Here is a 27,406-nt window from a genome sequence, read left to right on the forward strand (position 1 = left end):
TGCACACCTCGTGAAAACATAGTTTTCAGCTAATAACTCTTTGGGAATCACCTTGTTTTTGCAGAAATGCTCTTATGCCTGTCAAACTATGTTATCAAATTTATTTAAAAAGAATTATTTTACTAAAGAAAAGGAAACCAAAGTATGTATTTTTGCAGTAAGCTGCTAATAAAGATTCTAAAGATAAAATTATACAACCTGACTTTTTTTGCTATTACAAAATATTTCTGTTATGTGCAGACATAATAACGGTTCATCCCCTGGGAGCAAAGTGGCCAAACAAGCAGGAAACTGGTGAACGAAGTCCGAGTTTGAGTCTTTCCAACAGGTATACCACACCCATACCACATGAGGGCGGTATAGCGCCTAACAGCTATTGGCCAATCGTCTTCAAACACAAGAAGAAGAGAGGAAGCGGAGGGTGAGGGTGGAAACAGCTACCCCACACTAGACTTCATTGAATGAGATTCAACATCAATTAGCGTTTGTTTTGGTTCAGTGTTCTGCATACAGAATACGCTCATATTCAGTCAGAGGAACTTGGATAGAATTTTTTACACCTCTACAGATCACGGGTAAGCATGCAGTGGCAACATTTAGCTAGGAAGCAAACACGCTGGGCGGTTTATTTTTCTGCTAGCATGGTATCTGCCTACAGTTCGCTTAGCTAGCTGAGGACAACATGGTTATAGCTCAAAGGTTAGCCCGCACACTCCACAGATAATTAAAGAACTCTGCAAATTTGAATAACTTCAGCTTATTGCTTATGTTCGTGTTGATGCTTCTTTGTCAATAGTCACGATATATTATAATAAAAAGCAGTTTGCAGTTAGTGTGAGCTTTATTCAGTCTTATTTGATGAAACCACGGCAACGTTAAGCTAGCTATTAGCATTCACGAGATAGCATTGGTGTAGACTATTTCCTGCAGAAGTGCTCAGAATGGAAGAGTTTTATTGAGAAAAACATTTATTTAGTAATTAATTTTTTTAATCCTGCATGTAAACAGTTAAGTTCATAGCTACGTGTAGTTCCTGTCGCTTTTTGTCAGTGCCGCTGTCATCACACAGTGGTCGGACTGAAGCTAGCAAGATACACTGCAGGACTAACATCAGTGAGCAGGATGAGTGAAGCAGCGTGAAGGCACCGGGACGTGGATTCTGTGTCTGTGGAGAGGCTAGCAAAGCCTGTGGCTGTCTAATATTACAATAGGCAGTAAGTGCAAAGTGGCTTCAGCTCCCGCTGAAACAGTCCCACGCGTTAGTTGTAAAATTACCGCGTGGAGGTTTTAGGTCGTTATCACTGCCTTTATATTCCTAGTAGTTGTTTTGTAATAATTGTGCCAAAATTAGCTTCTTTGTTATAACAAGTAAAGACTTTGTAACGGCTTGTTTACGTTACAAGTGTTCAGTAAGATTAGAAAAGTGCTGCCATGTCAAATCAATGAAATTTACTAATACTTTTACTTTTTGTCACAATAATGACGTGTAAATAAGAGCTATAGGGTTTCTTTCATGTGAAGTTGTTTTATAGGCTACTTATGAATATGTTTTGTAACCACACAGTTCTTTTTTTAATGTAAGACATGGCGGCTCCACGGTAGCCCTAAAATGTGAGAGACTCCCCTAAAAATACAACATAATGGCGGTGATGCTTTGAGACTGTGATAGGCTAGCCCAGGGTCCTGAGTGTCCTGTACTGCCTGTGGAGCGCTGTCTGGATTTATGCAGGCTGAATCAGATAAACTCATGTATAAATGCTGTAAACTGCATATCATTGTAATTTACAAACTAGAATAATAAATCTGCATGAAAATGTGTATTTTCATCTTTACATTTTGGTATATAGCACTACATCTCTATGAAGCAAAATGATTCATAGTGTTTTCTTTTTGTCACCTAAAATGCAAACAGCCAGAAGCAGCTACTGTGTTATTCTGATGTCCACTGAGGATTTTGTGAACTGACTGTATTCTCTCCCACCGTTGCAGACTGTGTGTGTTTGTAGGTGACGAGCTGGCGCAGGTTGTGGGCTTTTCTTGGATAATGCGAGACAGTGGTGGTAGCCTAGCCCAGAACCGCTGGCAGAGAGACCTGGGTCTGACCGCTGTGGGGCAGAACGACACAGGAGGAGGTTAGCACTCGCTGTTTGTGTGTAAATATTTACCCCCCAGTAGATGGACGTTCAGCGCACTGGGTCAGTCACTAGTGGAAACCCTAAGAGTTTGATGGACACGAGGTCACTTTCATTTTGAAATGAAATGTCACAATGCAGAGACTCCAGCAACACTTAAAAGTAAAGAGGAGCAACTTTACTGACTGACCAGCACGTTTCGGCTTGTGGCCTTCATCAGGGTCATCATCACCCTGATGAAGTGTTGCTGGAGTCCCTGCATTGTGACTTTCTCATCCTCCCCGTGCACCTGAAATGAAATGTCGGACATAAATGACTGAATATTCAACAACAGTGTGGCGTAGGTTTATAAAACTTGCCTAAATTTGTTTTTCTTTTTCTTTATTGTGTCTCATTGTATGTTTTAAGAACTTGGCTTTTATGGCATTTAAAAAAATCCATATAAGATATAGTGAGCAGTGAAGTTCAGCAGTGAGCTGTGGCTCTCAGGGGTCCCTAGAAGTCTTCGTCAGGGGTGTCCGACTGCAGGCCTCGAGTGTCCTGCAGGTTTCAGACATGTCAGCTGATTTAAATGACCTCCTGAACATGTCTTGAAGTTCTCCAGAGGCCTGGGAATGACCCGATCATGTGATTCAGGTGTGTTGACCCAGGGTGAGATCTAAAACCTGCAGGACACCTGAGGCCTGGAGTTCCCCACCCCTGATCTACACAGTGTCTAAAACATGAAGCTGGGTGGTGTGAAACCAGCATGCAGCTTAGGTTTCCCCCCAGGATATTTCATTCATTTCATTGAATCGTTCCTTATGGAGGATGGAGCGATCACAGCACTCATAGCTGACCTTATTAAACACGCACTGAATGTATGCACACATGCTCTCATCTTATTATAACTGCTGCTTTTCTATAGTGTCTTTAAGCTCTCGTTAGTGATCACACAACAAACACTAATCAGACTCTGGTAGTTTCTCTTTGGAAGCATAAAAAGGACTTGTTGGATTAACCAGCACTAAGAACAGAGATGACTGAATGTGTTCCCAGGCAGAAAGTTTCCTCGTGGTGTTGCAGGGTCGACCCAAATTTGGCCGTACTTTTCCAGATTTGGATTTTGACAAGATCCCCAACATCACCGAGTGAAATGAACCCAAAAACCAAACCTCCAAAAATGAAAAATGAATGATGTCCAAAGCAAACTGAAGAAAGCAGCTAGAGCTCTTACCTAAGGCTGTGTTCAGATATTCAAAGTAAGTCTGAGGGGGTGACTCAAGACCTGTGGACAGCACTGTGGGTTAGATGTTATTTTTAAAGTGTCAGAGGTCCATGCACACTACAGTAGTTTGGCATGTTGGTAGGTGGTTGCTGAGTAACGTGATACAGATAAGTACCTTCAGGGGCAAAGATGCACCTGTGTGCCGTGTTTTTATTGTGTATGAAGAGCTCATGGATACATACATTACTTCTTATCCGGGGTAATGAGATGCAGCAGTACCTTTGGGCCGTCATGGTGCCTGATTGGGTGATAATCACTGCTGTTTGTTTCATAGGTGGGATTCCAGGGGACCGCCTCATAGTCCCAGTGTCAGATCACAGTGTATCCACCCCCATGCACCTGAGACTGGAACATAAAGAAAAGGTGTGGACGGGTGAATATGTAGTGGATGAGGAAGATGGCATAGGTGGGACTGAAGCAGTAGGTGATGATGAAGTAAACAACTTTGATGGTGAAGACATGGGTAAGTTTGACAGCAAGAGTTTGGAAAACAATGAGGAGGAAGACGTTGAAGAGGACAGAGACCAGGAGGTGGAGGAGTGGGGAATCTCAGATTTTTCTTCCCAGTCTTCCCAACACCTTCATTCACAACAGCACGATCATCAGAGACCAGAACAGAAGGCTGAAGAGTTCGGCGAGGCCCCCGTAGATCAGGCACTAAGCCAGGCTGAAGTGGGAGACTTGTTTAGGTCCCACCTAAGCAGGTACAGGGCTCTGAGAAGACTCGGGCGCTTGCAGCGTTTGCGATGCCGTGGAGGTCTTGGGTTTCGGCTCTCTCAGCACTGGAAGAGCTGGCGCCAGCGGGCCCGGTGGATGTGCTCCGTAAGACACAGGTGGAGCCACAAAGGGCAAAGGAACGCTCAAAGGGACCAGAGGAGACTGAAACGGTATGAGGAGCCCCCGTACAGGCACGAGGAGTATGATGGCAGTGATGACGGGCACACAGAGTCTGACAGAGGTACTTATTCATGTGTGGGAATGCTAACTAATGGGAGCAGCAGGCATTAATAATGATAGATTTTGTCATTGGCAACAATCAGAGCTCAATAACAAAAGTAACAAATGTTTTCAGTCTGCTTCAGGCGCCAGTTTTACCACGAGGAGAAACTGGAAATAATAATAATAATTTTTATGCATCATAAATAAATTTCTGTAAGCTGCAGTGACACCAGCTGTGCTACACTGCAGCACCTGGTTTAGTACAGTTTATTTTAGCCCTCCTGTTACTGTTTAAAGTTGCAGTTAAGTTCCCTTTGACCCAAATTGATTTAAAAACTGTTATTTTTGGAATTTGATACAAATGGCTTAGTCTGCAGATTCCATAACAAGTATAACTTCTTTCCTTTGGCAGATCAGCAAATAAACGGCTCCTCCTCAGAAAAGCAGGAGGACAGAGTGAGGCTGGAGGCAGAGGTCAGGCCGGCAGAGCTGGCTCTTACTGAAGAACACACAAGTTGTGTGAATGGTATGTATCACAAATGCTTCTAGCCTTGCATTAAATGTTTGTGCAGTGCCAGCGTGGGCAGCACGGATGCTCAAGGTCGTGAGCTGGAGAGCGAGGCGACGTAGGCGCTTCAAACTGATACTGTAGGCACATCAAGTCTTGGACGAGTTTGAATATCAGTGAGCTGAAGAGGTCAGGTTTTCTGAATGTGAGAGCTTGTGAATAACATCGGTGTGTCTACCAGGAGGATGACGGGCAGCACTGGTGATTGCCAGCTCGCATCAAACATGACGTCTGCTCTGTCTTAATACCCAAAGACTTGAATCAGTCTTGGAGTTAAACATGTTTTCCTTACTGAACAGTCTGTGAGCTGCAGATGCTGAATGTGTCGTTGCTGATGTATTTGTACTTTCTTGTCCGTAGTGAGGAAGGTTGTTGCCACACAACAGTTTTCATGCTCCTTACGTCACACTTGGAATGCATGTCTGAGGCAGGGGAGACACTTTGTGCTGTCCCGTCTACACGACAGGCCGGGACCCCATAACTCAGGACCTTTTTCATCCAGCTGCCATTGCTTTTATCTACATATATATGGAGGCACCAACCAGACCACACACACTTGTTGCTCCTCCATTATGTCCTGTTATCCTCAGCAATAAACCTCACATGACAGCTGCGTTGACTGCAGAGACCCTGACTTTACGTCCAGGGTCTGAGGTGTCCCCAGTCTACCACAGGCTGCTGAAGACACTAGAGTTTGTCTTTAGCTGTGCGTCTCTAAACTGTTTTTAGACTGACACGTGTTTCCTGCTCTGTCTCAGTGCGTCCCTTCATTGTGACTGGGTGACGTCCTGTTTCATGTCTGTCCTCGTGTACCTCCCTGCTGTGTTTCAGAGCTGTGTCTTTGTACCCACTCGTTCCCTGTTGTTACCTCGAAGGCAGGTGGGTTAGATTATCCTAGTAATCAAGTATTCCACTGATTGTTCCATCATTGGCCAAGAAATATATGGATCTCATTAATGAGCCGTGATAAATATTGAAACATGAGCTGCTCATTGGTTTCATCTTACAGATGTTTTTAATTTAAAGTTTGACATCCATCAAAAAACAAAAACAAATAAAAGCTTTGATTGTGTTTATGTGCTCACACGAGTTACTGTGTTTTTGTGGAAGGCTGACAGTACTGTTTACTGTGTGTGTGTGTGTGGACATGACCCTATGGCAGCATCATGTTCACTGGTGCTTTGTGTTTAAAAACTGGGAGCTGTGGGGCTTAACGTTGTCACACTTTTGATGCACACGCTGCTCCCAGATATTTTTCTATTTTGAGTGTCAAATGTGGATGAAACTGGCATTTCCATGGTGACAGCTGAGGGTTAAAGTGAAGTATCGACACAAAGAGTATGAATGTAGACTATAGCTTGTAAAGGATTTCTGCACTAAACTGTTGGAACATGAATAACGTGGCGTTACCACAGTGCTGCAGCTCCACACTGTCATTTATTCAGACGGTAGCAGTTTGTGTCATTAACGTCACGTTTGATGGATGGCGTACGTCATCATGTTAGCAGAACCTGAGCTGGAGCTTGTAAAGTCTTACAGGTTTGTAACCCTGCTGTGTCACATCTGTGTGTTTTTCATGGAGGAGCACAGAAGTTTCAGAGTGTTTCAGTTTGTGCTGGACGTTCTCTGTTGAACATCATCCCGTTTAAAAGGTGCCAGTATTAAACTCACTGCTCGGGTTTGCTCATCGTTGGTGCTAGGAAGTGTAAATGTATGTGTTTCAGCTGGACATGTTGTATGATGTCAGAGTGTTACCTGTACTATACCTGTGGATGGTGTGTGGCACAGCCCTCGTTCATGTGGTTGTCATCTGTCTCGAGGTATTCTGGAAGAGTCGCTACGGCAGTACGGCAGTTTGATCCCCATCCACGTGGATGATGTTGTGGAGAAACTTCAGGACATCTTCAATGAAAACTTCTCACACCCACACAGGTGAGACGTAGTGATACTGTCATGTTAACAGTATTCTGTGTTGTTACCATCCTGCTCTCATCCTTTTGTGCAGTAAAAATTAAGGTAGTGTCCGTATCCACGCTGTAATCTGCACCACTACTCTCCCCCTCTGACACACCAGCTGAAATCAGCTCAGCGACAGTGCAAGAAGCGATTCCTGAGATTGAGACCGATTCTGAGGAACCGGACTACTGGGAGTCCCTACCATCATGTTATCCCTGAATATGGGATTTTCTGGTTTCAGGATTAACTGTTATTAAATTGTGAAAACAAAAACTGGACAGTGTGGGCAGTGAGCTGCTATCTGTAACATGTATGTAAATGTCAGATGGTCCCAGAGGGTCTGCACCTCACATCCGTTACCTTATAAACTGTAAGGGAGGCACTCGCAGTGTGACATTACACAGGCCGGCTGACACATCCTGTCATTCCCCATGAACACACACTCCCTGTGTTTTGGAACACGAGTGAATCCATGGTACTGTATGTGGCACAGGTTTGGTCAGGTTCACGTGTAAACATCCTCTGTTCTTACCTTATTAACAAACCAGGGCGTGCCTAATGTATGCGTTTCTCCTCCCTGGTCTCGGAGCAGTGACTCTTTGATTTGATAATCCTTTCCTGACCAAGCAGCCCATGGAGCTGTCTGCTTTACACTCATCAGTGGCCACTGCCACGGACCGTGAGTGGGTGTCACAGGGTTGTCATCTGAATCCACAGAGGTTTGCTGTCTGAGCCAGTCCTGTGAAAGGCTGTTTAAATGAGTCTGGTCTCCCTCTGAGGGTGGTTGAGACCATGTAGAGCTTCAGCACACTCACTTAATGATGAGACGTGTGTGCAGCTTGTAATCACATTCCTTATCAGTTCAAATGTGTTTTGCTTCCTTCAGGATTTTCTGGATAAGTGAGGAGCAGTTTCCACTATTGAAGTGTGTTTAGCTCCAGTTTCAGCCTGCCATGTTGCGTTTGGGAATGAAGCAGCTGATAAGGGGGCCCACCGCCTGACGCCTGCTGTTAAACAGGTTGTTCCCTTCTGGGATTTAGCCACAGTGTCAGAGTTTCAGAGCTGAGTTTTGAGCCTGTGGAGTGTGTGGACCTGAAGCTCATTTCACACAAAAACAGTCATTAGCAAAAAGGATGATTTTATGTAGCCATACTTCCTGTGGGAAGCTTTCCCTCCAAACACAGTGAGGTAGTTCTGCTCCAGTCCTGCTGTGGACCTGCTCAATCCACCAGAGGAAGGTGGACCCCTAATGGGCTCTTTTGTGAATGTGTTGCATCCCCACACACGTGTTAGGTTTTTGTTTTTGGCCTTGATGTGACTCCCTGCACCCTTGGTGCTTAGCATGAGCTGTTAGCTCCATACTGAGCTTTGGCGTGTCCTGGGTCGAGGTGTTATAGTCTTTGGAACAATCTCCTGTAGTGAGATACACACTGTTTGGTTACACGAGCAACCCCAGTTCTCTGAAAACCAAAGCTGGTATCTCACCATGGTGCCCTGCTCACATGGTCACATCAAAGAAACACTTTGTGAATGCCTGGTGTGGTCCAGGGGCCAGGGGCCCTTATAAAGGGGGGTCTGTGGTCTTGAACCGTCTTCTTGATGTGGTGGAAGTGGAGCTTCCATGATTGGTCACGCCAGGATTGCATACTCCACAGCTCGCTTGGCTTTCAGAGAACCAGGGTTAGTGTGGCTGTGAAGGTAGAGCGGGCCATCTACTCATCGGAAAATTGGGGTTTTCTTTATCCATTAGCTTTTCCTGTCTGCATGCTTCTGTATCCTTGGGGAAGCTACTGAACCTCGAGTTGCTGGTGAGGCATTCGGCGGAGTGTGGAGATGGAGAAAAGCTCTTAGATGTACAAAAAAGTGCTTGGATAAATGTATTTTTGGTGACTTAATGTTCCTGTAATCACTATTTAACTGCAGTTGTTTTGTTTTTGCAGCCGGCGCAATCCTTTGACTTGGGCTATGTAATAGAAGCTTTCATTAGCGATGTCTGAATACATGGAGCTAACTGTACATCTGTTTTTGATTTGTTCTTCCTTAGAAAAGCAGTGGTCCAACATCTAATACACTCCTTCCACCGCTCATCAGGATCTGTTGCATGTAAAACATTCAGAGTCAACTACAAACGGCATGTTCTGACCATGGACGACCTGGGCACCCTGTATGGACAGAACTGGCTCAATGACCAGGTATGCTAGCACACTCTAACGGTACACTTTAGGCCTTTTGGGGGGAATTTTGACTTGACCTTAGGCATTAGTGCACCTAAATCCAAAGGGAGTCATTTAAATGTGATTCAGTACACCTGTGTTGTTCCTGCTGTGGCACATTTTAGAGATACTGCTGTTAATACTTTGTAACTTGTATGTGCTGTAAATGATGCAGGTGCATGGACTGTTAGGTACGTCAGTACATGTTCTCTCTCTCAAAAGTTGAGATGTTACAACATCCAATGTTTCATCATCAAGAGAAGTAAAACAAATTAAAGCTGCGAGCACTGATGATGATGATGATGATGGGACTCTTTGGTTTATTGTAGAGTCTTTACCTTCCAGAATAAAGTGCCATGAAGCTGTTGTCATTTGGGGCTATAGAAGTTAAACTGAACAGAACTGAAAATTTCATTTTGCTGGAGGTGGGAGTGGTGCTGTTGAGCCATTTCCTGTAATCCTATTTAAATCAAACTCAACGATCCCGTTAAATATGCAGGAGGTTTTGGACAGTGTGCATTTGACTTACAGCAGGTTTGTGCTTCCTGCTGTAACTTTGAGGCAAACTGTAACACAAACTACTGAAGACTTTCCGAACCAAATTTTCATTTTTCATTCCTTGTCAACCGCACTGAACCACATAACCACAAAGTGTAATATCTGGAAACGACAAACTGCAGGCTTCCTGTTGGGTTTGTCTCGAAGGTCCTCTGAACTGATTGGTGTTGGAATGTTGCACACGTGTACCAAATTTCACCCACACAGGTGAAACTGTATGTAGAGCCATTTTGTACTGTCCACATGCCAGACCCATAAAATATGTATGTTTTCACCAGCGCAGATGCGTGTGCAAAGTTTCAGACTGTATTTATGAAAACAGCTGTTTGGTTTCACACTCTCGGGCCTCAAACGTAAAGAGAATCGTATCAAAAGTGTTGCTGCCTGAGAACATCGGGGAAATGTCTTTGCACCTTAATTCTTAGACTGTTTTTGTGTTATTCAGGTGATGAACATGTACGGTGAGCTGGTCATGGACTCTGTGCCAAAGAAGGTGAGGAAACGGCACACTAAACTAAAAAACAGTGTCCTTGTGAAATGAAGGTTTATTCCAGCTTATGCTGTGGATGGTTTACATGGTTTACCTACCAACAGTTATTATTGTCTCGTTGCTAAATGTAACATCTTCTGAGATTCTTCAGCCTCGTCTGATCCTTCTGCTGCTCCACACTGAAACCATATTTCATCAGTACACAATATCAACTACATCGAATACTTGATGTATTTAGTACACAAGTATAGATTTTTTTCCACAACCTCTTTCTGTGTATTTAGCTCATAATGAAAATAGCCACAGAATATATAATCTGAGTATACAAAGAATATACAGCTGTGATATGATCCTCTTCCTTTTTCATTTTCATGGAGGGTCTAATAAGTGAATTGTAATAATATTATATTTAGGGCAGAAACTATTGATTGTTTGAATTGGGTAGTTCAATTCAGTGTTATTTATACAACGCCAAATCACCACAGTTGCTTCAAACTGCTTTATATTGTAAGGTTGGAGATCTTACAATAGTGCAAAGAGAACAGAGAAAAGCCAACAATCATATGACCCCCTATAGGAAGCGCTCTGGTGACAGTGGGAAGGAAAAACTCCCTTTTAACAGGAAGAAACCTCCGGCAGAACCAGGCTCAGGGAGGGGCGGGGCCATCTGCCAGGACTAGTTGGAGGTGAAAGGAGGGAGACGGGGCAAAAGCAAGCCAGCCCTTGCAGCCTAGGCCTATTGCAGCATAACTAAGGGAGGATTCAGGGTCACCTGGTCCAGCCCTAACTATATGCTTTAGCAAAAAGGAAAGTTTGAAGCCTAATCTTGAAAGTAGAGATAGTGTCTGTCTCCCGAATCCAAACTGGAAGCTGGTTCCACAGAAGAGGGGCCTGAAAACTGAAGGCTCTGCCTCCCATTCTACTTTTAAATACTCTAGGAACAACAAGTAAGCCTGCAGAGCGAGAGCGAAGTGCTCTAATAGGGTGATATGGTACTACAAGGTCATTAAGATAAGATGGGGCCTGATTATTCCTCATCACTTGGTGTTTGCTCTCTCTGCTGCATCACTCTCTGTTCCTGTTAAAACGTACAGTGTTGTTTTTGTGTAGCTTATCTGTGTAGTCGATTTAATTAGAAACTTATAGTTAACGTCTTATTTCGGAGTGTAATCTTCACGTGGTTTGTCCAGAGCGCACTCTCTGATTCACCCACTAGTTAATTTCACAGTTTTCACTCACTGTGTCTTCAGGGATTCACTAGCTTAGCTCATAGCCGACTTGTTAGCAGCGTGGCCTCTTAACCTTTGTGTCAGCTGTGGTTGTTTTCAAGTGCTTTATAAATAAAGGTGATGATGATGATGATGATTAACCTGTTCCTCCTGCACTTTCCTGCTCATTGGGTCAGATGTTTAGACCTACTTTGGTAATAATGAATAATAAATACATGTAATAAATGTAGCCTGTTTGTGGAGGCCAGGATCACTGATTGGAAAAACCCGTAGCTAGCCAGGCCGCTGTAGCCGGTGCAGTCAAAGGTAGCGTGGGCTCCATTTGCTCTCCCCTGGCAGTGACCTGAGCAGCCGGAGTAAAAGGATGGCTGCGTGACAGTGAGGAGGAAGCGTCGTTCTAAACAGAAGCCCCTGGTACACTACCAACCGCTTCTTGTGTCTAATCGTTCTGCTGCCAGACAAGAAGCCAAACTTGAGCAAACGATTTAAACACAAATAACCAAGAAAGAACAATATGGTGTCCTCAACAGCACCAGAGAGTAAAACAGTGAAATGTTAAACATTAAACATTATGTCTCTCTCTTCTAAGTCCCTGTTAGTACATTAATTAATAATTAATAAACAAATGGATTTACCTGGTTACAGCAGGATGATTATGTTAGTTTAAATGAATCAACACCCCCGAGTCATTCTAACCATCAGAAACCTCGAAGCACAGGCCGAGGGGGTGGTGTGGCAGCAATCTTCCACCTCAGCTTGTTAATCAACCAAAGACCCAGACAGAGTTTGAATTCATTTGAAGGCCTGATGCTCAGCCTCGTCCAGCTGGAAAACTCCAAAACCAGTCTTACTTGTTGTTATTTCTCATCCACCTGGGCCTCACACAGAGTTTGTCTGAATTCTGGTTGATGTTGTTTTTGATAAAGTGTGGAAACGCCTGGCAGGGTGTGCGGCTTATCAGCAGCCGGGTATAACGAGCTGCCAATTATGGATTAAGGAGCTTTTTTCTTTTGCTGTCATGTTATGATGGTAAAAAAACTGTGCTGAGTCCTGTCTCTGGCTGTGCATGTCCCTTGCTGCTCACGTAGTAATGGTCTGTGTAATCCCATTACTACGGATGATTTTCTGCCATCAATCAAAATCATTTTTTTCTTTTTCAGGTCCATTTTTTCAACAGCTTCTTTTACGATAAGCTAAGGACAAAAGGCTACGAAGGAGTCAAGCGGTGGACAAAAAATGTAAGTGAATGCTGCCAACGTACTCTGAGTAGTTTAGCAGCGTATTAACACTTTATATTAATATGCAGGAATAAAACAATGAGTGTCGTTAGAGCTGGATGATAAAAGAGATTCATTCTTGTCTTTAAAGTACAATGTAACACCAATTTATTAAGGTGGCCTAAATAATTCAGACAGCTCATTCAGACAGTTGCAGCTAAGAACTTTCTGACCATCAGTAGCACATTTCAAACGTCATGACAGGCTGCACAAGAGTGGAAAACGTGTTTCATCTGCTTCGAAGAATTAGTTTTTCATTATGTCAGTACATAATATCAGAGTCAAAGAATCTATACGACTCTGTGTGTGATGCATGATTGTATTGGGGGGGGGGTAAACGGTTCAAAGATCATTGTCAGTGATGGTGGGCATACTGGTGACACTGAATCTCTATGTTACACATCTGGTAAGGTGCTGTTATTAGTAATAATCATATATCAAGAAGAATGGGGAAAACTCTCTGCTTTCAAAACTACACAGATTAGTTTTCTGACTTTACTAACTCCACAGAGGTCTTGAGCCCCCCCCCCCCCCCCCCCCCCCCCCCCCCATTTCTTTAAGTCTTTGCTTCCAAGGAGGAAGACCTGAGTGGTGTTGAGCAGTAGTGTTTTTCTGGGGGACTTAAAGGATGAAACATTGTCACAGTTTTGAAACAGATTATTGGTTCTGATTTCTTTGGTTTGTTTGAACACTGCCGTGTAGTTCTGTCACCAACACGGTGAATCCCAAAGAGCTTCTACCTGTAAACGTCTGCAGATGTTAGCATTGTATGCAGTCTGTCAAAGATTTCAAGAAACTGGACAAGTGGAGGACAAAAGTAGTACTAGATGTAGTAAATGTATATCTAAAGGAAATAAAAAATAAATAAATAAGCAAGGAAAACTGTGACAACAAGCTGAGGAGTGCCAGACAACTCAACAACTACGCTAAAAATTGCGTCCAAATGTGAAATTTTAGCTTCAGATTGTAGATGAACAGGAGAGGTGCAGTAGGTGTCTCATCTGTAAAACACAGACTGCATGTCAGCCAGCTCAGGATCTTCTTAAACCTGAAGTATTTGTGAATGCAGAAGAAACTGAGAGTTTGCTCCACCATTCAGTTCCAGCTGGAAAGCATCTGACAGCAATGATGTCAAACACAGCTAATGCAGCAAAGCCATACCTGGATAGAAAAACAATGAAATGGCGTCAGTCGTGGAATGACCTAGCTGGGGTAGCGCCCTCAAGGGGAGAAGGGAACAAAAGGGAACAAAAAAGAACTTTGGACTGATCTTTATTCAAACCCAGAAGGTTTTTACTGAAGACTTGAATGAGTTACACAAACGTGACCAAGGAGAGTTCAGGCTGGTCTCACCAAATGTATTTTGCCTTAGATTTCCATGCGTGTGTTTGCATGTTTCGGTACATTTCTGACCATTTTCTGATGGCTCAGTGCTGTAAATGTCAGTTTGCTTCAGTTTTAACTTTCAAAGAAAGTTGTGACATCAAAATGAAAATGAACATATATTTTTCATGTCCTGGTTTCTGTTTTTTAGATCTGACTGTTTGTGTCCTTTTTTCATTCAAACATGTCGTTTAAATACTGCACACATGTAACAAAGCCTGAACTCTACACAGCTCTGTCTGCTCTGTGCTTTGGCTTTAGGCCATACGCCACTGTGGTTCAGCTTTTTTAATTTGGTATTTACTGACACTTCCAATGGAACATTTTCATCTTCTCTGGGATCTTTAGTCAAAAACAAGGCGTCAGACTGACTTTGTTGAGACAAAAGTCTAGTTTGTATTTCAATTTTGTATGTGCTTTATGGAGAGTTCATCCAAAACTGAGTTGTCCAGTCCTCTTTCAAACTTCAGAGGTTCTTTGTTACAAAATAAACTTAAGATGTTTCCTGTATAGTTTCAGATAGGCATGTTCTCTTTACATGGATACTGTTACAGCTTGTTACAAACTCCTGAAAGGAACCGTCGCACTTTTTAGTGTTTGAATGAAAAAAACAATCAGCTTTATACATTTAGTTAGCTGCTTCTCCAAATTAAGATTTGAAAGTCTGGCCCAGTTTTCATGAGAATAATAATATAAATAACACAATTACAATTTATTTTTTCAACAGAATATTTTTTTTTACATTTGAATTGTAAGTGTATATCCACAGATCCACTTCATTTATAAATATAAAATAGTTTTGGTTTCTAAAGCTCATCCTAATATTATACACATAGAAGACACATCATCATTATGCAACCTTGCTATCTGATGACTAAAAAGATCCCACGACTGTCTGGAGATTAAAGTTTTACTTACAGTTTTGTATTGAGATAAAGCGTGCCTCCGTTTCTGTTTGACCCTGATCATCCAGCTGAAACATAACAGACAGCTCTGTTGAACAAGGATATGCCCGTTGCACGTTTGTCTTGTTCACAAGTTTTAAGATCATCAAACATAATTAAATATTAGAGATTATTCAGTCCTGCTGCATTACCCACCTGTGTTTAAGCTTACAGAGTGACCTGATGGTTGGTCAGAGTTCATGTTTGAATCAATTACAGTCGTCCAGGTGCTGAAGCAGCAGAGCAGCCATGGACATTACTCCAGCCCCACCTTGCTTTATTAATATATCATTTTTTTAATATTATAATATCACGTTATGATATATTATCATATTCAATGCTGTTAGTTTTACACAGAATATTCTCAAAAAAGATATTCGATCATCAAGGTGTTTTGGGATAAATGTGAGAGGGTAAAATTAGTTTGATCTGAAACGTGTAACAAATATAAACCAAAACAATGAAATGCTTGCATGTGGTTTATCTCCACTGCCTATAGAATCCCATGGAAAAATGTTATGACAGCTTTACTCATCTGCTTGTCTTAATAGGAAGAACATACTTCTCACACTGTTAGCGTCTGGCTTTGTTTGGTTCATAATTGAATTTGCTCTTGGCTAGCAGCCGCTACGCCGCTTTACAAGCTTTTCCATCTCTGTGTTAGTTACATTGCTTAAGACCACATTAGGAGCACAGCTGGCTTAGTGTTACAGGGTGGGGGGCATCGTAACATTGAAAACTAATAGCTTAACCAAGATTTTTGGTACATCTCAAACTCTTGTGTAATCCATTTATTTCTATTGACCATAGGTCGACATCTTTCAGAAGGATCTGTTGTTGATCCCCATCCACCTTGAGGTCCACTGGTCGCTGGTCAGTGTTGACATTCCTCGTCGAGCCATCACCTACTTTGACTCTCAGAGGACTTTGAACAGGCGTTGCCCAAAGGTAGGGATCAGGAAGCTTTTGGAAAAGAAATGAGTGGATGATTGAACAGTTTTTAAAGAAAGGTCAGTGGGTATAGATGCTTAGTAAGGTTTCTGTCAAAATGATTAATGGTTGCAAACGAGCAGCTGCATGATATTTCTGTTAGCTAATATTGTTGCTTTTAAAAAATCTTACTATTGTATAACGCTACAAATTTGTTGTAAAAGACCAAAGTTTTTGTCTTCAGTTGGGTTGTGTTAAACCCAAATGTTGGGGTCCAAAGCTGCTCCTCTCTCTGTCCTGCCAGTGATTCAGTTGCTGATAGGAGAGGACGGGCTGTCACACATATAGTCTATTCAAGAAGTCCATTCATTGTCATCCATGAATATACTGCTCAAAGTCAGAATCTCTGTTTTTGGAAATTGCTGCAGTGTCTTTGAATGTGTTCATTTTGATTCCAGCACATTTACAAATACCTGCAAGCTGAAGCCATCAAAAAAGACCAGCAAGACTTCCTGACAGGATGGACCGGCTTTTTCAAAATGGTAAAAGGATTTTTCTTTATACCACTTAACAAAGCTCTGGTGAGACTTTAAGTAAAAATGATACGAGAAGCAGACTTTAGTTGAATTGGTACCATTGCTAATGCTAATGTATTTGTAATGTTGCAGAATGTGGGCCGCCAGAACAATGACAGTGACTGTGGGGCTTTTGTGTTACAGGTGAGTTTTCTGCATTGTGCATATAAATGAGGGCTGGGTGATATGAAGAAAATCTAATGCCGCCACATTTTTGGGGGCTGTATCGTGATACACGATATATATTGATACATCTTGAGCAGCAAAGGGGGTGGGCTGCAGTTTAAGTTTTTTATGTAAATATCGACATGTGTGGTATCCAATGAAACTTTCAAGTCTCAGCCACAAGCTCATAGAAACCATTTCTGCAAACAGCCAAAACAACAATTAAAAGAGCAGTTACGTCACTTTGCGAAATGTGCCTAAACACAAACAACGAAGCCAAACACTCACTCGGCTTCATGTAAGCAAACGTCACATTGTCTAACAGCAGAGGTTTCATCACTCTCTTACCAAAATGAACTGAGCCAGCAGCAGAAGGCGGCCACGAATATGCTTCAGGAACGATAAACAATAACATGGACTCTGTTTCTCTCAACAATAGCCGTCATAGCTCAAATCACAGCTGGTGTATTTAACGTTTCCCTTGGTGTGTGGGGAGATGCTGACATGCCGAGTTCGTTCGTGTTGTTCGACATCCTCCTCGTGAAATCCAAACGACAGCGACTCTGAAACTCCCACTGTCGCCATATTATTCCCCATCTGGTAGCATATAAACACGCATGCTCAGCGCAGTGTGGCGGGTAGAAAATTTTCCAGCTAGGAGGGGGGATTGATGATGCATTTGCAGCGTGCGGGAACCTACACTCGATGGTTACGATAAAAGCATTTTAACCATCGTACGTGGACAAACTTGCGATACATTGAATATACTCGATATATCACCCAGCCCTAATATAAACACGAACTCCTGTTGTTGAGAGCTAGCCGTGGACAGTTTGGATTAGCCTCAGTTTCACTTCTTTATAGCATTTATGAGGGGAACACATGTACCTACTGCATAGATGGTAACTGCCACACATCAGGTTGTTTTAAATGTGTTTCAGTATCTGAATCTAACCCTGACCCTTCCTTTTCTGCTATCCTGCAGTACTGCAAGTGTCTGGCACTCGGGCAGCAGTTCAGCTTTGGGCAGCAGGACATGCCCCGCCTCAGAAGACAGATGTACAAAGAACTGTGTCACTGCAAGCTTATGGTGTGACCCTTACTTTCCATCCTTTGTGGCCAGCTACACCTGCTCCGTCCCTGAAATCTAACAGGATGGAGGGACAGTGTTAAAACAAGAGGAAAATGGGAGCAAGTGACTGGGGGAAAATAAACATTACAAACCTAACTTTTTCTCTTCCACCATGCAGAGAAATTCTTCTAGATGCGAACATTGTTTGACTTTATTTTTTCTGGTTTTGCTTCCCTCGGTTTGTTTGAAAAACACTGATTTAAATATCATGTCATAGTTCTTTGTGGTTGTGAGAGGCCAAGACTAGCCATCTTATTTTGGGGATGGGCTAGTTATCCGTGTAAAGATAGTCCACTAGTTTTCTGGTCGGAGAGGGAGCACTGAGGTACGGAAAAGCCTGCGTCCAGGAAGTATGAAAGGAAGTCCCACAGTGGAGTTTGTGTTTAGAGGGCTGCAGTGACTTTTCCATCCAGCCAGTCATTACTTGACATCTTTGCAAAATGAAACGTACCCCATGCTGTGGCCACCAATATGGACGAGCTGTTCAGCACAAAATGTTTTCCAGTGTATTACAGTGTGAAACTTCCATGTACAATATTTGTAATCCTTTCCTGCAGCCTGCTCAGCTGGAGTTCAGTGGGAATGCATGGTTATGTTTGCAGGTAAAACTTTTTTCTGGTGAATCTCAGGGAAAGTTGGATTTCTGCAGCATCCATGAATCCCACCTCATACTGGCCCACACAATAGAGACTTTCCCCCCTCGATCGCTTTCAAGTCATAAACCTTCAACAGTTTGTGGGAGATTGAACTGAAATGGCTCAAAGAAGTATATTTACAATGCATTTAATTTTTTAACGTGTTTTATCTCTGTCAGTAATTGTGGTAATATGTTTGGGTTTCATAAAAAAAATCAAGAAAAAAGACTTTCTTTTTTTTGTTGTTGTTATTATTATTTTTTCATTTAGAGATCTTCTGGTTAGTATTTCTTTGAAAAAGCCATTTTGTTGAGGACCACAAATACACAACAGGCATAATATGTCCACAGTGGAGATACAGTGCTCTCTTATTCTTTTTATAACAAAAGAAAATTTGTGAATAGTTGTTTTTGGCTTTGCTTTTTTTTTTCCCAAGAAGGAGCTGATGCAAGAGAGCTGTTTTATATATCTTCTACAATACGTTATGACTGCTAAAAATAAAAATATGTGGCAAACGTGTGTGTGTGTGTGTGTAAGTTTTGACTCGTCCAGATCATAGTAATGGAAGGACTACTTTCAGTTTCTTGAAGACGTTTCGTCTGAGAGTCAGTCCCACATTTTTAAGCCCTATTGTCCTTAAGAGGGCTGTTGACCCTCTATTGATTCTCTGCATAATCACATGAGCCAAGGTGTGAAAACGGGTCAGCCAAGGTTTCGGGTGAACCCATTGTGAGACCTTGCCCCCCATCATGTGACTTACTGAGGTCAAAAGGCCCAGGATGTGAGTTAAGGCGTCCGGGAAGGATCTCAAAGCTCGATCGTAGATGGCAGACGGTGTCGGTGTTCAAAGAGGGTCGTTCACTCCTCTTTCAAACCTTTGTCCAAAATGTGGACATTGGCATTCTTGAAAGAGTGTGTTTAACAGCCACACAGATACAGACAGCTATGCAGTCTCCACTGCGATGCACTGTTCCATATCAGCTTTTCTTCCCACTGTTTCTCCCTTGGACCACTGCAAACAGGGAACACCCCACAAGCTCTGCAGGTGTAATTTAGTCCTAGTCAAACTTTCAAGTCTCAAACAGCTTGTGGGAGATTGAATTGAAATGACCTGTTGGCTCAAATAACTATATTTACATTGCATTTCATTTTTTCCTGTGTCTCTGTTAGTAATTGTGGTAATATGTTTGGGTTTCATAAAAAAGTAAAGTAAAAAGAGGATCTCTGTTTTGTTTTTGTTAAGAGGTCTTCTTAGATCATTTCTTCAGCTCGTCACATTGTGGTTTGTTCCTCGTAATAGTGATCTCAGTTCTGAACAAGGTTCTTACTGCGCTGTGGCTGCACCAAACCAGACTCTCCCCAATGCTGTTTCCTTTCTCCGGAGAAGCTGGGGTGCACTGCTGACGGTCTTGAACATGCCGCTAAACTCTACTAACTGCATAAGTCTTTGCACAGTTGGATATTATAGGATATAATGCAGTCCTATATTGATTGCATCATCCACAAAGTACAAAGGGGGCCTTACAGTGACTACTATCAGGATGTGGTGGGTGAGGGGTCTGAATGCGTCCCTCATTAACCTGCAGTATCAGGTTTTCAGCCAGCTCTTTGTTTGCAGAGGGGATGGTTGCAGACCCTTTCACACTGATACCTGCTGTAATGGGCGCTTCGATCACTGCCACAACACCTTTTCACAGTCCCTTTCTAACGGCTGTTAAAGTGAAGAAAGCCTCTGCAGTATTTTCCTGAGTGATAGGTGTCGACACTCAGACAATACATAAGCACCGATATAAGAGAACAAGCCAAAACCAAAACCCAAGTGCTTTTTTTTTTGCAGTCCACATGATGTGAAGTCAAAATCGGCCCCATACAGAAAAGCAGTTCATATCTGATGAGAGAATCCACCAAGAAAATGCATCGATCTGTGTAGAAAGTGGGTGAAATTTTGCTCACAAAGAAATTAGCAGGCTAGTTGTTTATGGTAGTTTAATTTTAATGGAGAGAGACAGAATATTAGATCCAGAAATAAAAAACACATTAAACGAAAGTAATAAAACCTAATTTCAGAGCAAATATCTGAATGATTCTCAGCACATGTAGAGACTAGAAACGGTCATGGTAGTTCTTCATATACATGATAAGACATGGCACTTAGAAAGAGAGAAGTTCTAAACCAGGTACAGATGCCACATTATTGTCACTGGGACAATGTTCAGTTTAATTTCATGGTGTCATTTTGTGGTTATGGTTTGTTTCACATGTTTCTCTAAAGCCTTAAAAAGTACTATTATATAAATGTGTTTTTCAAGCTTTATTTATTTATTTATTTACATTTATGGAACTAACCTACTGCACTCTCATCAGATTTTTCCATCATCCAGATTCAGTAAAAAAATTGAGATAATCAACAGAAATAGTTATTTTTAACCCTAACTCTTTCCCGTGATAGAGTATGAATACATTTAAAGAGCAGTGTGTTGAGTGATCCATGCATATTACGCACAAGACTCATCTCTGATAGGCTGTAAATACTCAACGTGATGCTGGAACATTAAGACATTACATGACCCAATTAAAAAATTGCATTTATTTTTTATTCGGCGCTTGTAAATGTCTGAGGAAAGCAGCGGGGACACACCTGGGCAGGCGGACTGAAGAAACCCGGTTGCGTCACCAACGGATTCCGTAAAAACTGAAACCCCGCCTCTTTGGCTAAAGAACTCGGGCACGAGCGTGAATTACGAGCATACTGTAAACGAAACGGTCCGCCCCATGGGTCTGCTTACTTTTACATGACGTAGAGCTCGTCCAATCGCAAATGCCTGTGGGCGGGACCACAGCTAAGTGACGGTGAGCTTTTACAATGAGAAAGCCTCTTTGTGCGCATAACCTATATAAGAGATTTCTGCTGCGGATTCTTTCTTTGAAATAATGTCGGCTGAATATGATAACAGGTAAGGAAGGCTACTTTTGGTCGCATAAATTGTGAGTTCTAGGGCTTATTTTCACTTTCAATCCGTCATATTTTTACTCGATGTTCTCAAGAATGCACATTTTTAACGGAGTTTTGTAGTCGAGTAACATTCGAGGACTTTTTGTCTTAGATGAACATTAGGACTCTTCGCGTTTCAGGAGACGAGTGTGAAATAAGATTTAATGTTTTAGATCGTTAAAGTCATGCTAGTCAGAAGTTATATTAGTCTTAATGCTTCAGATGTGAATACTGACTGCGGTCGTTATCGGCATCCGGCGACAGCACGTGAACAAGCCTGGTGTAGGCCTTTAAAAATTCTTCCTCTTTTCATTTGTAGTAACTTGATATTGAAGCCAAAAGATCGGAACTACGACACTTTCGGGTGTAATACACCTGATTGACCTTATTTTGTCTGTAAAGGTGGATTAATGCTGTTTCGTGGTGTTCGGTGGAGTCACATGGTCTTAGTACGGATGGTCGGCGTTTTGAACAAAGGCCGCTTTAAGGCCGCTGAAAATGGACGTTTTTCCGCTTACACGCGCTGCATGTGGTGGAGCTGTACGCTGCCTTCACAAAGCGCTGTGCCTTACGCGTTTAAATGAACAATTGCTTTCGCCGACTTTGTCAGTTACAGACTAGCAGGCCCTGTTGCTAATGGCTAATGCGGAGCAGGCCTCGGCGGCAAGCCGCGAGGCTTCTTCTACCGCTTTCCTCTTAGCATCGCGGTTAACTCTAAACGATCCGTTCGCTTTGAACACAAAGATGTCGGAGTTTGTCGACTAGTCGGCCACATTCGACGTGGCGGCGTTTCCTCTGTAAAGCGTCCTCCCGCCCCTGACTCTTCCTCCCCTGAATGGAGAAACGACCATCTTGATTGTATGTAGCAAAAATGGCGGCCTCTCCACAAGGCCTCGCGTCACAGCACAAGGGGCGAAGGCTTCTTTTTTCACGCCAAGTTTGGGAAGAATGATATAACGTGGAGCCTGGTAATGATTATATCAGCACGTATACTTAAAGGGGGATATTTTTGTGCTACAGAAGATTTTATTTTTATTATCATTATTCGTGGGCAGAGGGGATTTAGTTCATTATGGTCATTTACAAGTGTAGCTGGAAAGCAATGATAACCGTGAGTTTCTGTCATTCACAGAGACAATGGCCCTGAAGGCATGGAGCCAGATGGGATCATTGAGGTAAGTGTCTCATATGAAACTCCCACAAACACTGATGTTCTTTTCACAGCAGTAGGTTCAGAATGTAGTTAACTGACCTATGTGGGACTCTTTCTAACCTTTCCAGAGCAATTGGAACCAGATTGTGGATAGTTTTGATGAGATGAATCTACGGGAGACCCTGCTCAGGGGAATTTATGCCTATGGTTTTGAGAAACCTTCAGCTATCCAGCAAAGGGCCATTATGCCTTGTATCAAGGGTAAGAGTGCTTTCAATATGTGATACTGTCTGTTTCTAATACTACTTAGCAGTTAACATTTCCAAGAATTCCCTGGATACTAAATTGCACATGTTTTAATTTCAGGTTACGATGTGATTGCTCAGGCCCAATCTGGCACTGGGAAGACTGCCACCTTTGCCATTTCCATCCTTCAGCAGATTGATGTGGAGCTGAAAGGCACTCAGGCTCTGGTCTTGGCTCCCACCAGGGAGTTGGCTCAGCAGGTTGGCTTCCACACAGCCTCTCCCAACACTTGTGACATATTGTGCAATAGCATCTCTCATATAGCCTTTTGCATGGCTTAATGTCTGGTCTTTGACTCAATCTCCAGATTCAGAAAGTGGTCCTTGCCCTGGGTGACTACATGGGCGCCAGCTGCTATGCCTGCATTGGAGGGACCAACATCCGCAGTGAGGTCCAGAAACTGCAGGCTGAAGCCCCACACATCGTGGTGGGAACTCCCGGCCGCGTCTTTGACATGCTAACTCGCAAAAACCTTTGTAAGTCTTCGTGAGAGGGAGTTAAATCCTACTTTGTTTGAAATTTTGTTACTATAAGGAAAGAACATTAGTCTCTTTGGTCACTATGATCACCTCAGAGGTCAGTTATCGCTTTCACCCCACATTGTAGTCTTCCTTCCTGTGTCTGTTCCTGCTTGTATATGATAAGTGCTGTATAATGATGAAACCCATGCGTGTCAGCTGACACTGTACGTCCCTGCTGTGGTGTCGCTTTGGTCGGCGTTCTGCTGGCTCGAGCTTTCATGACAGCAGGGTCCCAGAGGCATGATCATACGTTCATTACTTCTGAATACGGCACCTTTACACCCGAAGACACTTCATTACTGAAACCTCATTAGTGGCACGTGATTCCTAAACACAGTTCCATTGTATCTGTGTGCAAACATGGATTTAACTGAATGTGTTATGTGCCCATATGATGTGTAACATGTTCCTTTTTTTGCAGCTTCTAAATACATCAAAATGTTTGTGTTGGACGAGGCTGATGAGATGCTTAGTCGAGGATTCAAGGATCAGATCTACGAGATCTTCCAGAAGCTGTCGAGCAACATCCAGGTTGGAGAACACTCGTGTCAGCGCTGTAACGGCCGAGTCAAAGGTCCTGGCTTGAAGTATGGAAAGGGCCTGTAGCTGACAGATATCTCTGTAAATCTCTTTAAGGTTGTCCTACTGTCTGCCACCATGCCAGCCGATGTTTTGGAGGTCACAAAGAAGTTTATGCGTGAGCCTATCAGAATCCTCGTGAAGAAGGAGGAGCTGACACTTGAGGGCATCCGCCAGTTTTACATCAATGTGGAAAAAGAGGTGAAAAACATGCACTCGTTTTCCCTGTGATCAGGGTGTTTATGCTGAGCTTGCTGTGCTAACGGTCTGACCTGGTGGTCCTCAGGAATGGAAGCTGGATACCTTGTGTGACTTGTACGAAACCTTGACCATCACACAAGCTGTGATCTTCATCAACACAAGGAGAAAAGTGGACTGGCTTACTGAGAAGATGCATGCCAGAGACTTCACAGTTTCTGCTCTGGTACGAACCTCTTTGTCTTTTATTTGTGTGATGTGTGAACACGTACACGTGTGGAAAAACCTTCGGTACATGTTGTAAGATTTCATTACGTCTTTTCAGCACGGTGACATGGACCAGAAAGAGAGAGACCTGATCATGAGGGAGTTCCGCTCGGGCTCCAGTCGAGTCCTTATTACCACTGACCTGTTGGTATGTAACGGCTTCTTTAGTGCTGTTTGCAGTCCAAGGTTCCCTCTCCTGCCAGCTGCAGTGTTGGTAAAGGACTGAAAGTTCCTTGGTAGAGCAGAAATCTGCCCTCCACTGTAGCTGGGTTGAAATCCCTGACTCACAACTAATTGGCAGATTACACTTATTCCTGTAGAACACCTGAGAGACTTCTGAGTAAAGGTGTGGTGGGTCATAGAAACTGGACCCACCACCTAAAAAAGTGGGGTTAGCACTTATTGAGGACATGAGTGCACAGAAAGATCCAGGTGTACCACAGGTGTCTGAATAGAAACTGAAGTATTTATGTATGGCCTAATTTTAATTTGTAGATGGACATAAAGACCTGGATGAGCTCTAATTCAGGTCAAACTGAGGTTATTGTACTAACCAGATTCGTACTCTGAGTGGCATTACCTTGGCCTCCAGTAACACTGAGGACCAATGTTTGACCAGGACATGTCCTTCAACGCACATATTAAACAAATATGTAAGACTGCTTTCTTCCATTTGTGCAACATCTCTAAAGTTAGAAATATCCTGTCTCAGAGTGATGCTGAAAAACTAGTTCATGCATTTATTACTTCCAGGCTGGACGACTGTCCCAAGTACTCCCTGAAAGAGTACAGAGTGTCTTTCTCCTGCACTGGCTCGCTGTTAGAGCCACAATTGAAATTGTGCCATGTAAGTAAAGGTGTTTGTTTCTTCTCAGGCCAGAGGTATTGATGTTCAGCAGGTTTCCCTTGTCATCAACTACGACCTGCCAACCAACAGGGAAAACTACATCCACAGGTGAAGATATAAACCGTTTATAGACATGATTGGTTAATTTTGAGGTTTGCAGTTATTCACAACAGGCAAATTTAACTGCTATAAGACAACTTTGGCGAAATTGTTACGTGGCATGTTAATCACATGACCCTGAAGTTGCATTTATTGTAAAATGAAGCGAGCACTTTGTCTGACGTGAGCATAAGCAGTAAACCCAGAGACATTCCTGTGATTTGGACTAGTCCACATGTCTACAGTGAACTTAATCACCTTTTTGTTTTTGACAGGATCGGTCGGGGAGGTCGTTTCGGCAGAAAGGGAGTAGCCATTAACATGATAACTGAGGATGACAAGCGAACACTGAGGGACATTGAGACATTCTACAACACCACCGTGGAGGAGATGCCCATGAACGTGGCCGATCTGATCTAGAAGACTCCCCGCTTCTGTTTGTCCACCCATATCCGATTGTTTTAGAAGTAAAAGCTTGTTTCCTACAATACGAATACTAAAAACTTCCTTTTCTAAATTCCACCCTGAATTTACTCTTTCAGCATTTGACATGATTTTGGAAGAATAACTTGCTGACCCGCTCCATCTGCCATTGTCTTTTATCGACCCTGAAATTCTCCCAGCGGTTAAATACTCTGCTTCACGCCAGAACTGTTTCCAAAAGCACATTTAAAGTCCAGTGATGACATTATACTTGCTGATTGTTGGCAAAGAGACACTGTTGATTTGAAGCTTGTGTGAGATTTGACTGTTTGCAGCGTCGGTCGGCTGACCCGAGCAGTCTGGACTCGACGGTGTTCTGAATGAACCGCGGTGTGATTGACTAGCTCAGTATTTAAACAATCTTCAGTGTATTTGCACAACGTTCATCGCACGCCCACGATCATGTTTACAGCAGTCTTTGGGTTCTGGAAGTAAACGGGACATGATCAATAAAATGAGCTGTACAGTGGCTGACCAATTTGATCCTCTTTACTGCTGTGCTTTTTCTGCTTTTCCTCCTCTCTCATTCGGGCCTGTTCAGCCATTTGTACAGTAGAGTTCAGATGAGGAGTGCTTGCAGGCAGAAACGGTGAGTTGTAGCGATTTGGCCTCCTGACCCAGATCCAAGCGGGTTTTTGGTTTTGTTTTTTGTTTGTTCCCCCCACCCTCCATCTCCAGTTTGTTGAGATTGGATTTTTTCTTTTTTTTTTTTTTTTCTTTTTTTTTTTTTAAACAGGAAATAAGATTTCAAAAGGTTGTGGTCATGTTTTGTAACCTACCTCATCCAAATCTTATAGGTGAATGGGGAGTGTCATCTGGACCAAACTACAAATATAAAAGTATATAGAGATTTTTATCTTGCTTTCCACTCCACCAAAAGTTTCTAAGCTCTCGTATTATCTCATGAGGTGTGTGCTATCAGTGCTAATATTTTTTTTCTCCATGTATGGATTGTTCCCCTCCCCCCCTCCCTTTTTTTTTTTTTTTTTTTTGGAGACAGTGTATCAGGTTTTCTACATTGGATACTGTATAGTATTTATTTTATTGGTCTTTAAAAGAAAAACAATAAAAACATTCTTTTCTTTTTTCTTTTTTTTTTTTTTAAAGCTGTAAAGCAGCCCTCTGTTGGCCAAATCCTGTGTGGTGTCTACTTTTGTGGCAAACCTCACTCAGTGAGGTGGGCGATGGAGTGGAGCAGTCATTGTTAGAGCTGGAACTCTTATAATATTCACATCTTCAGACACGTTTGTGTCGGTGTCTGCGTTTTCCATCATTTATTTTCCCCTTGTCTTTTTTCCCTCCCAATTAAAGAGAGCTCATAAAGAGCTGAATCTTCATTAAAAAGAGTCACAGCTCTGAGACAACAGAAGCATTATAGGACTGAATTAATTTGCTTTTATTCAGATATTTGATGTTTGTGTGAAAAGGTGTGGAAGCTTGACCCACACGACCGTGGGTGCAGCAGCTAAAGACCGTACCAGTTTACTGAGGCCACGGCTGGTTGATGGACTCTTGCATAGAGTGCAATTCTTCATAATAAAGTACTAAACATGTAACGCCATAAGGCA

General features: G+C 42.6%; 2 protein-coding genes and 1 non-coding gene across 4 annotated transcripts; all 3 read left to right on the plus strand.

Annotated features, from left to right (window-relative positions):
• Positions 1-368: 368 nt before the first annotated feature.
• On the plus strand, positions 369-18,912 carry senp3b (SUMO specific peptidase 3b). 2 transcript variants are annotated; one of them, XM_005464170.4, is made up of 13 exons: positions 369-575; positions 1,070-1,214; positions 1,990-2,132; positions 3,674-4,357; positions 4,751-4,864; positions 6,727-6,838; positions 8,907-9,054; positions 10,079-10,126; positions 12,513-12,590; positions 15,767-15,904; positions 16,345-16,428; positions 16,555-16,605; positions 17,612-18,912. In XM_005464170.4, the coding sequence occupies exons 3-13, from the start codon at positions 2,045-2,047 to the stop codon at positions 17,720-17,722; spliced, it is 1,656 nt and encodes a 551-aa protein (XP_005464227.1). In that variant the 5' UTR covers positions 369-575; positions 1,070-1,214; positions 1,990-2,044; the 3' UTR covers positions 17,723-18,912. The 2 variants fall into 2 exon arrangements, with proteins under 2 accessions (XP_005464227.1, XP_003458975.1); XM_003458927.5 differs by lacking the exon at positions 1,070-1,214.
• A 2,294-nt stretch (positions 18,913-21,206) lies between these two features.
• Positions 21,207-26,330, plus strand: eif4a1a (eukaryotic translation initiation factor 4A1A). The gene is made up of 11 exons (XM_005464169.4): positions 21,207-21,347; positions 22,518-22,560; positions 22,667-22,799; positions 22,905-23,044; positions 23,152-23,320; positions 23,787-23,896; positions 24,002-24,145; positions 24,231-24,368; positions 24,468-24,557; positions 25,285-25,364; positions 25,631-26,330. The coding sequence occupies exons 1-11, from the start codon at positions 21,325-21,327 to the stop codon at positions 25,773-25,775; spliced, it is 1,215 nt and encodes a 404-aa protein (XP_005464226.1). The 5' UTR covers positions 21,207-21,324; the 3' UTR covers positions 25,776-26,330.
• Positions 23,494-23,634, plus strand: LOC112846597 (small nucleolar RNA SNORD10). The gene has a single exon (XR_003219606.1). It is a non-coding gene; the product is annotated as a small nucleolar RNA SNORD10 (small nucleolar RNA).
• Positions 26,331-27,406: the final 1,076 nt, after the last annotated feature.

This window comes from Oreochromis niloticus, linkage group LG3 (assembly GCF_001858045.2).
Source record: "Oreochromis niloticus isolate F11D_XX linkage group LG3, O_niloticus_UMD_NMBU, whole genome shotgun sequence".
NCBI classification, from domain to species: Eukaryota; Metazoa; Chordata; class Actinopteri; order Cichliformes; family Cichlidae; genus Oreochromis; species Oreochromis niloticus.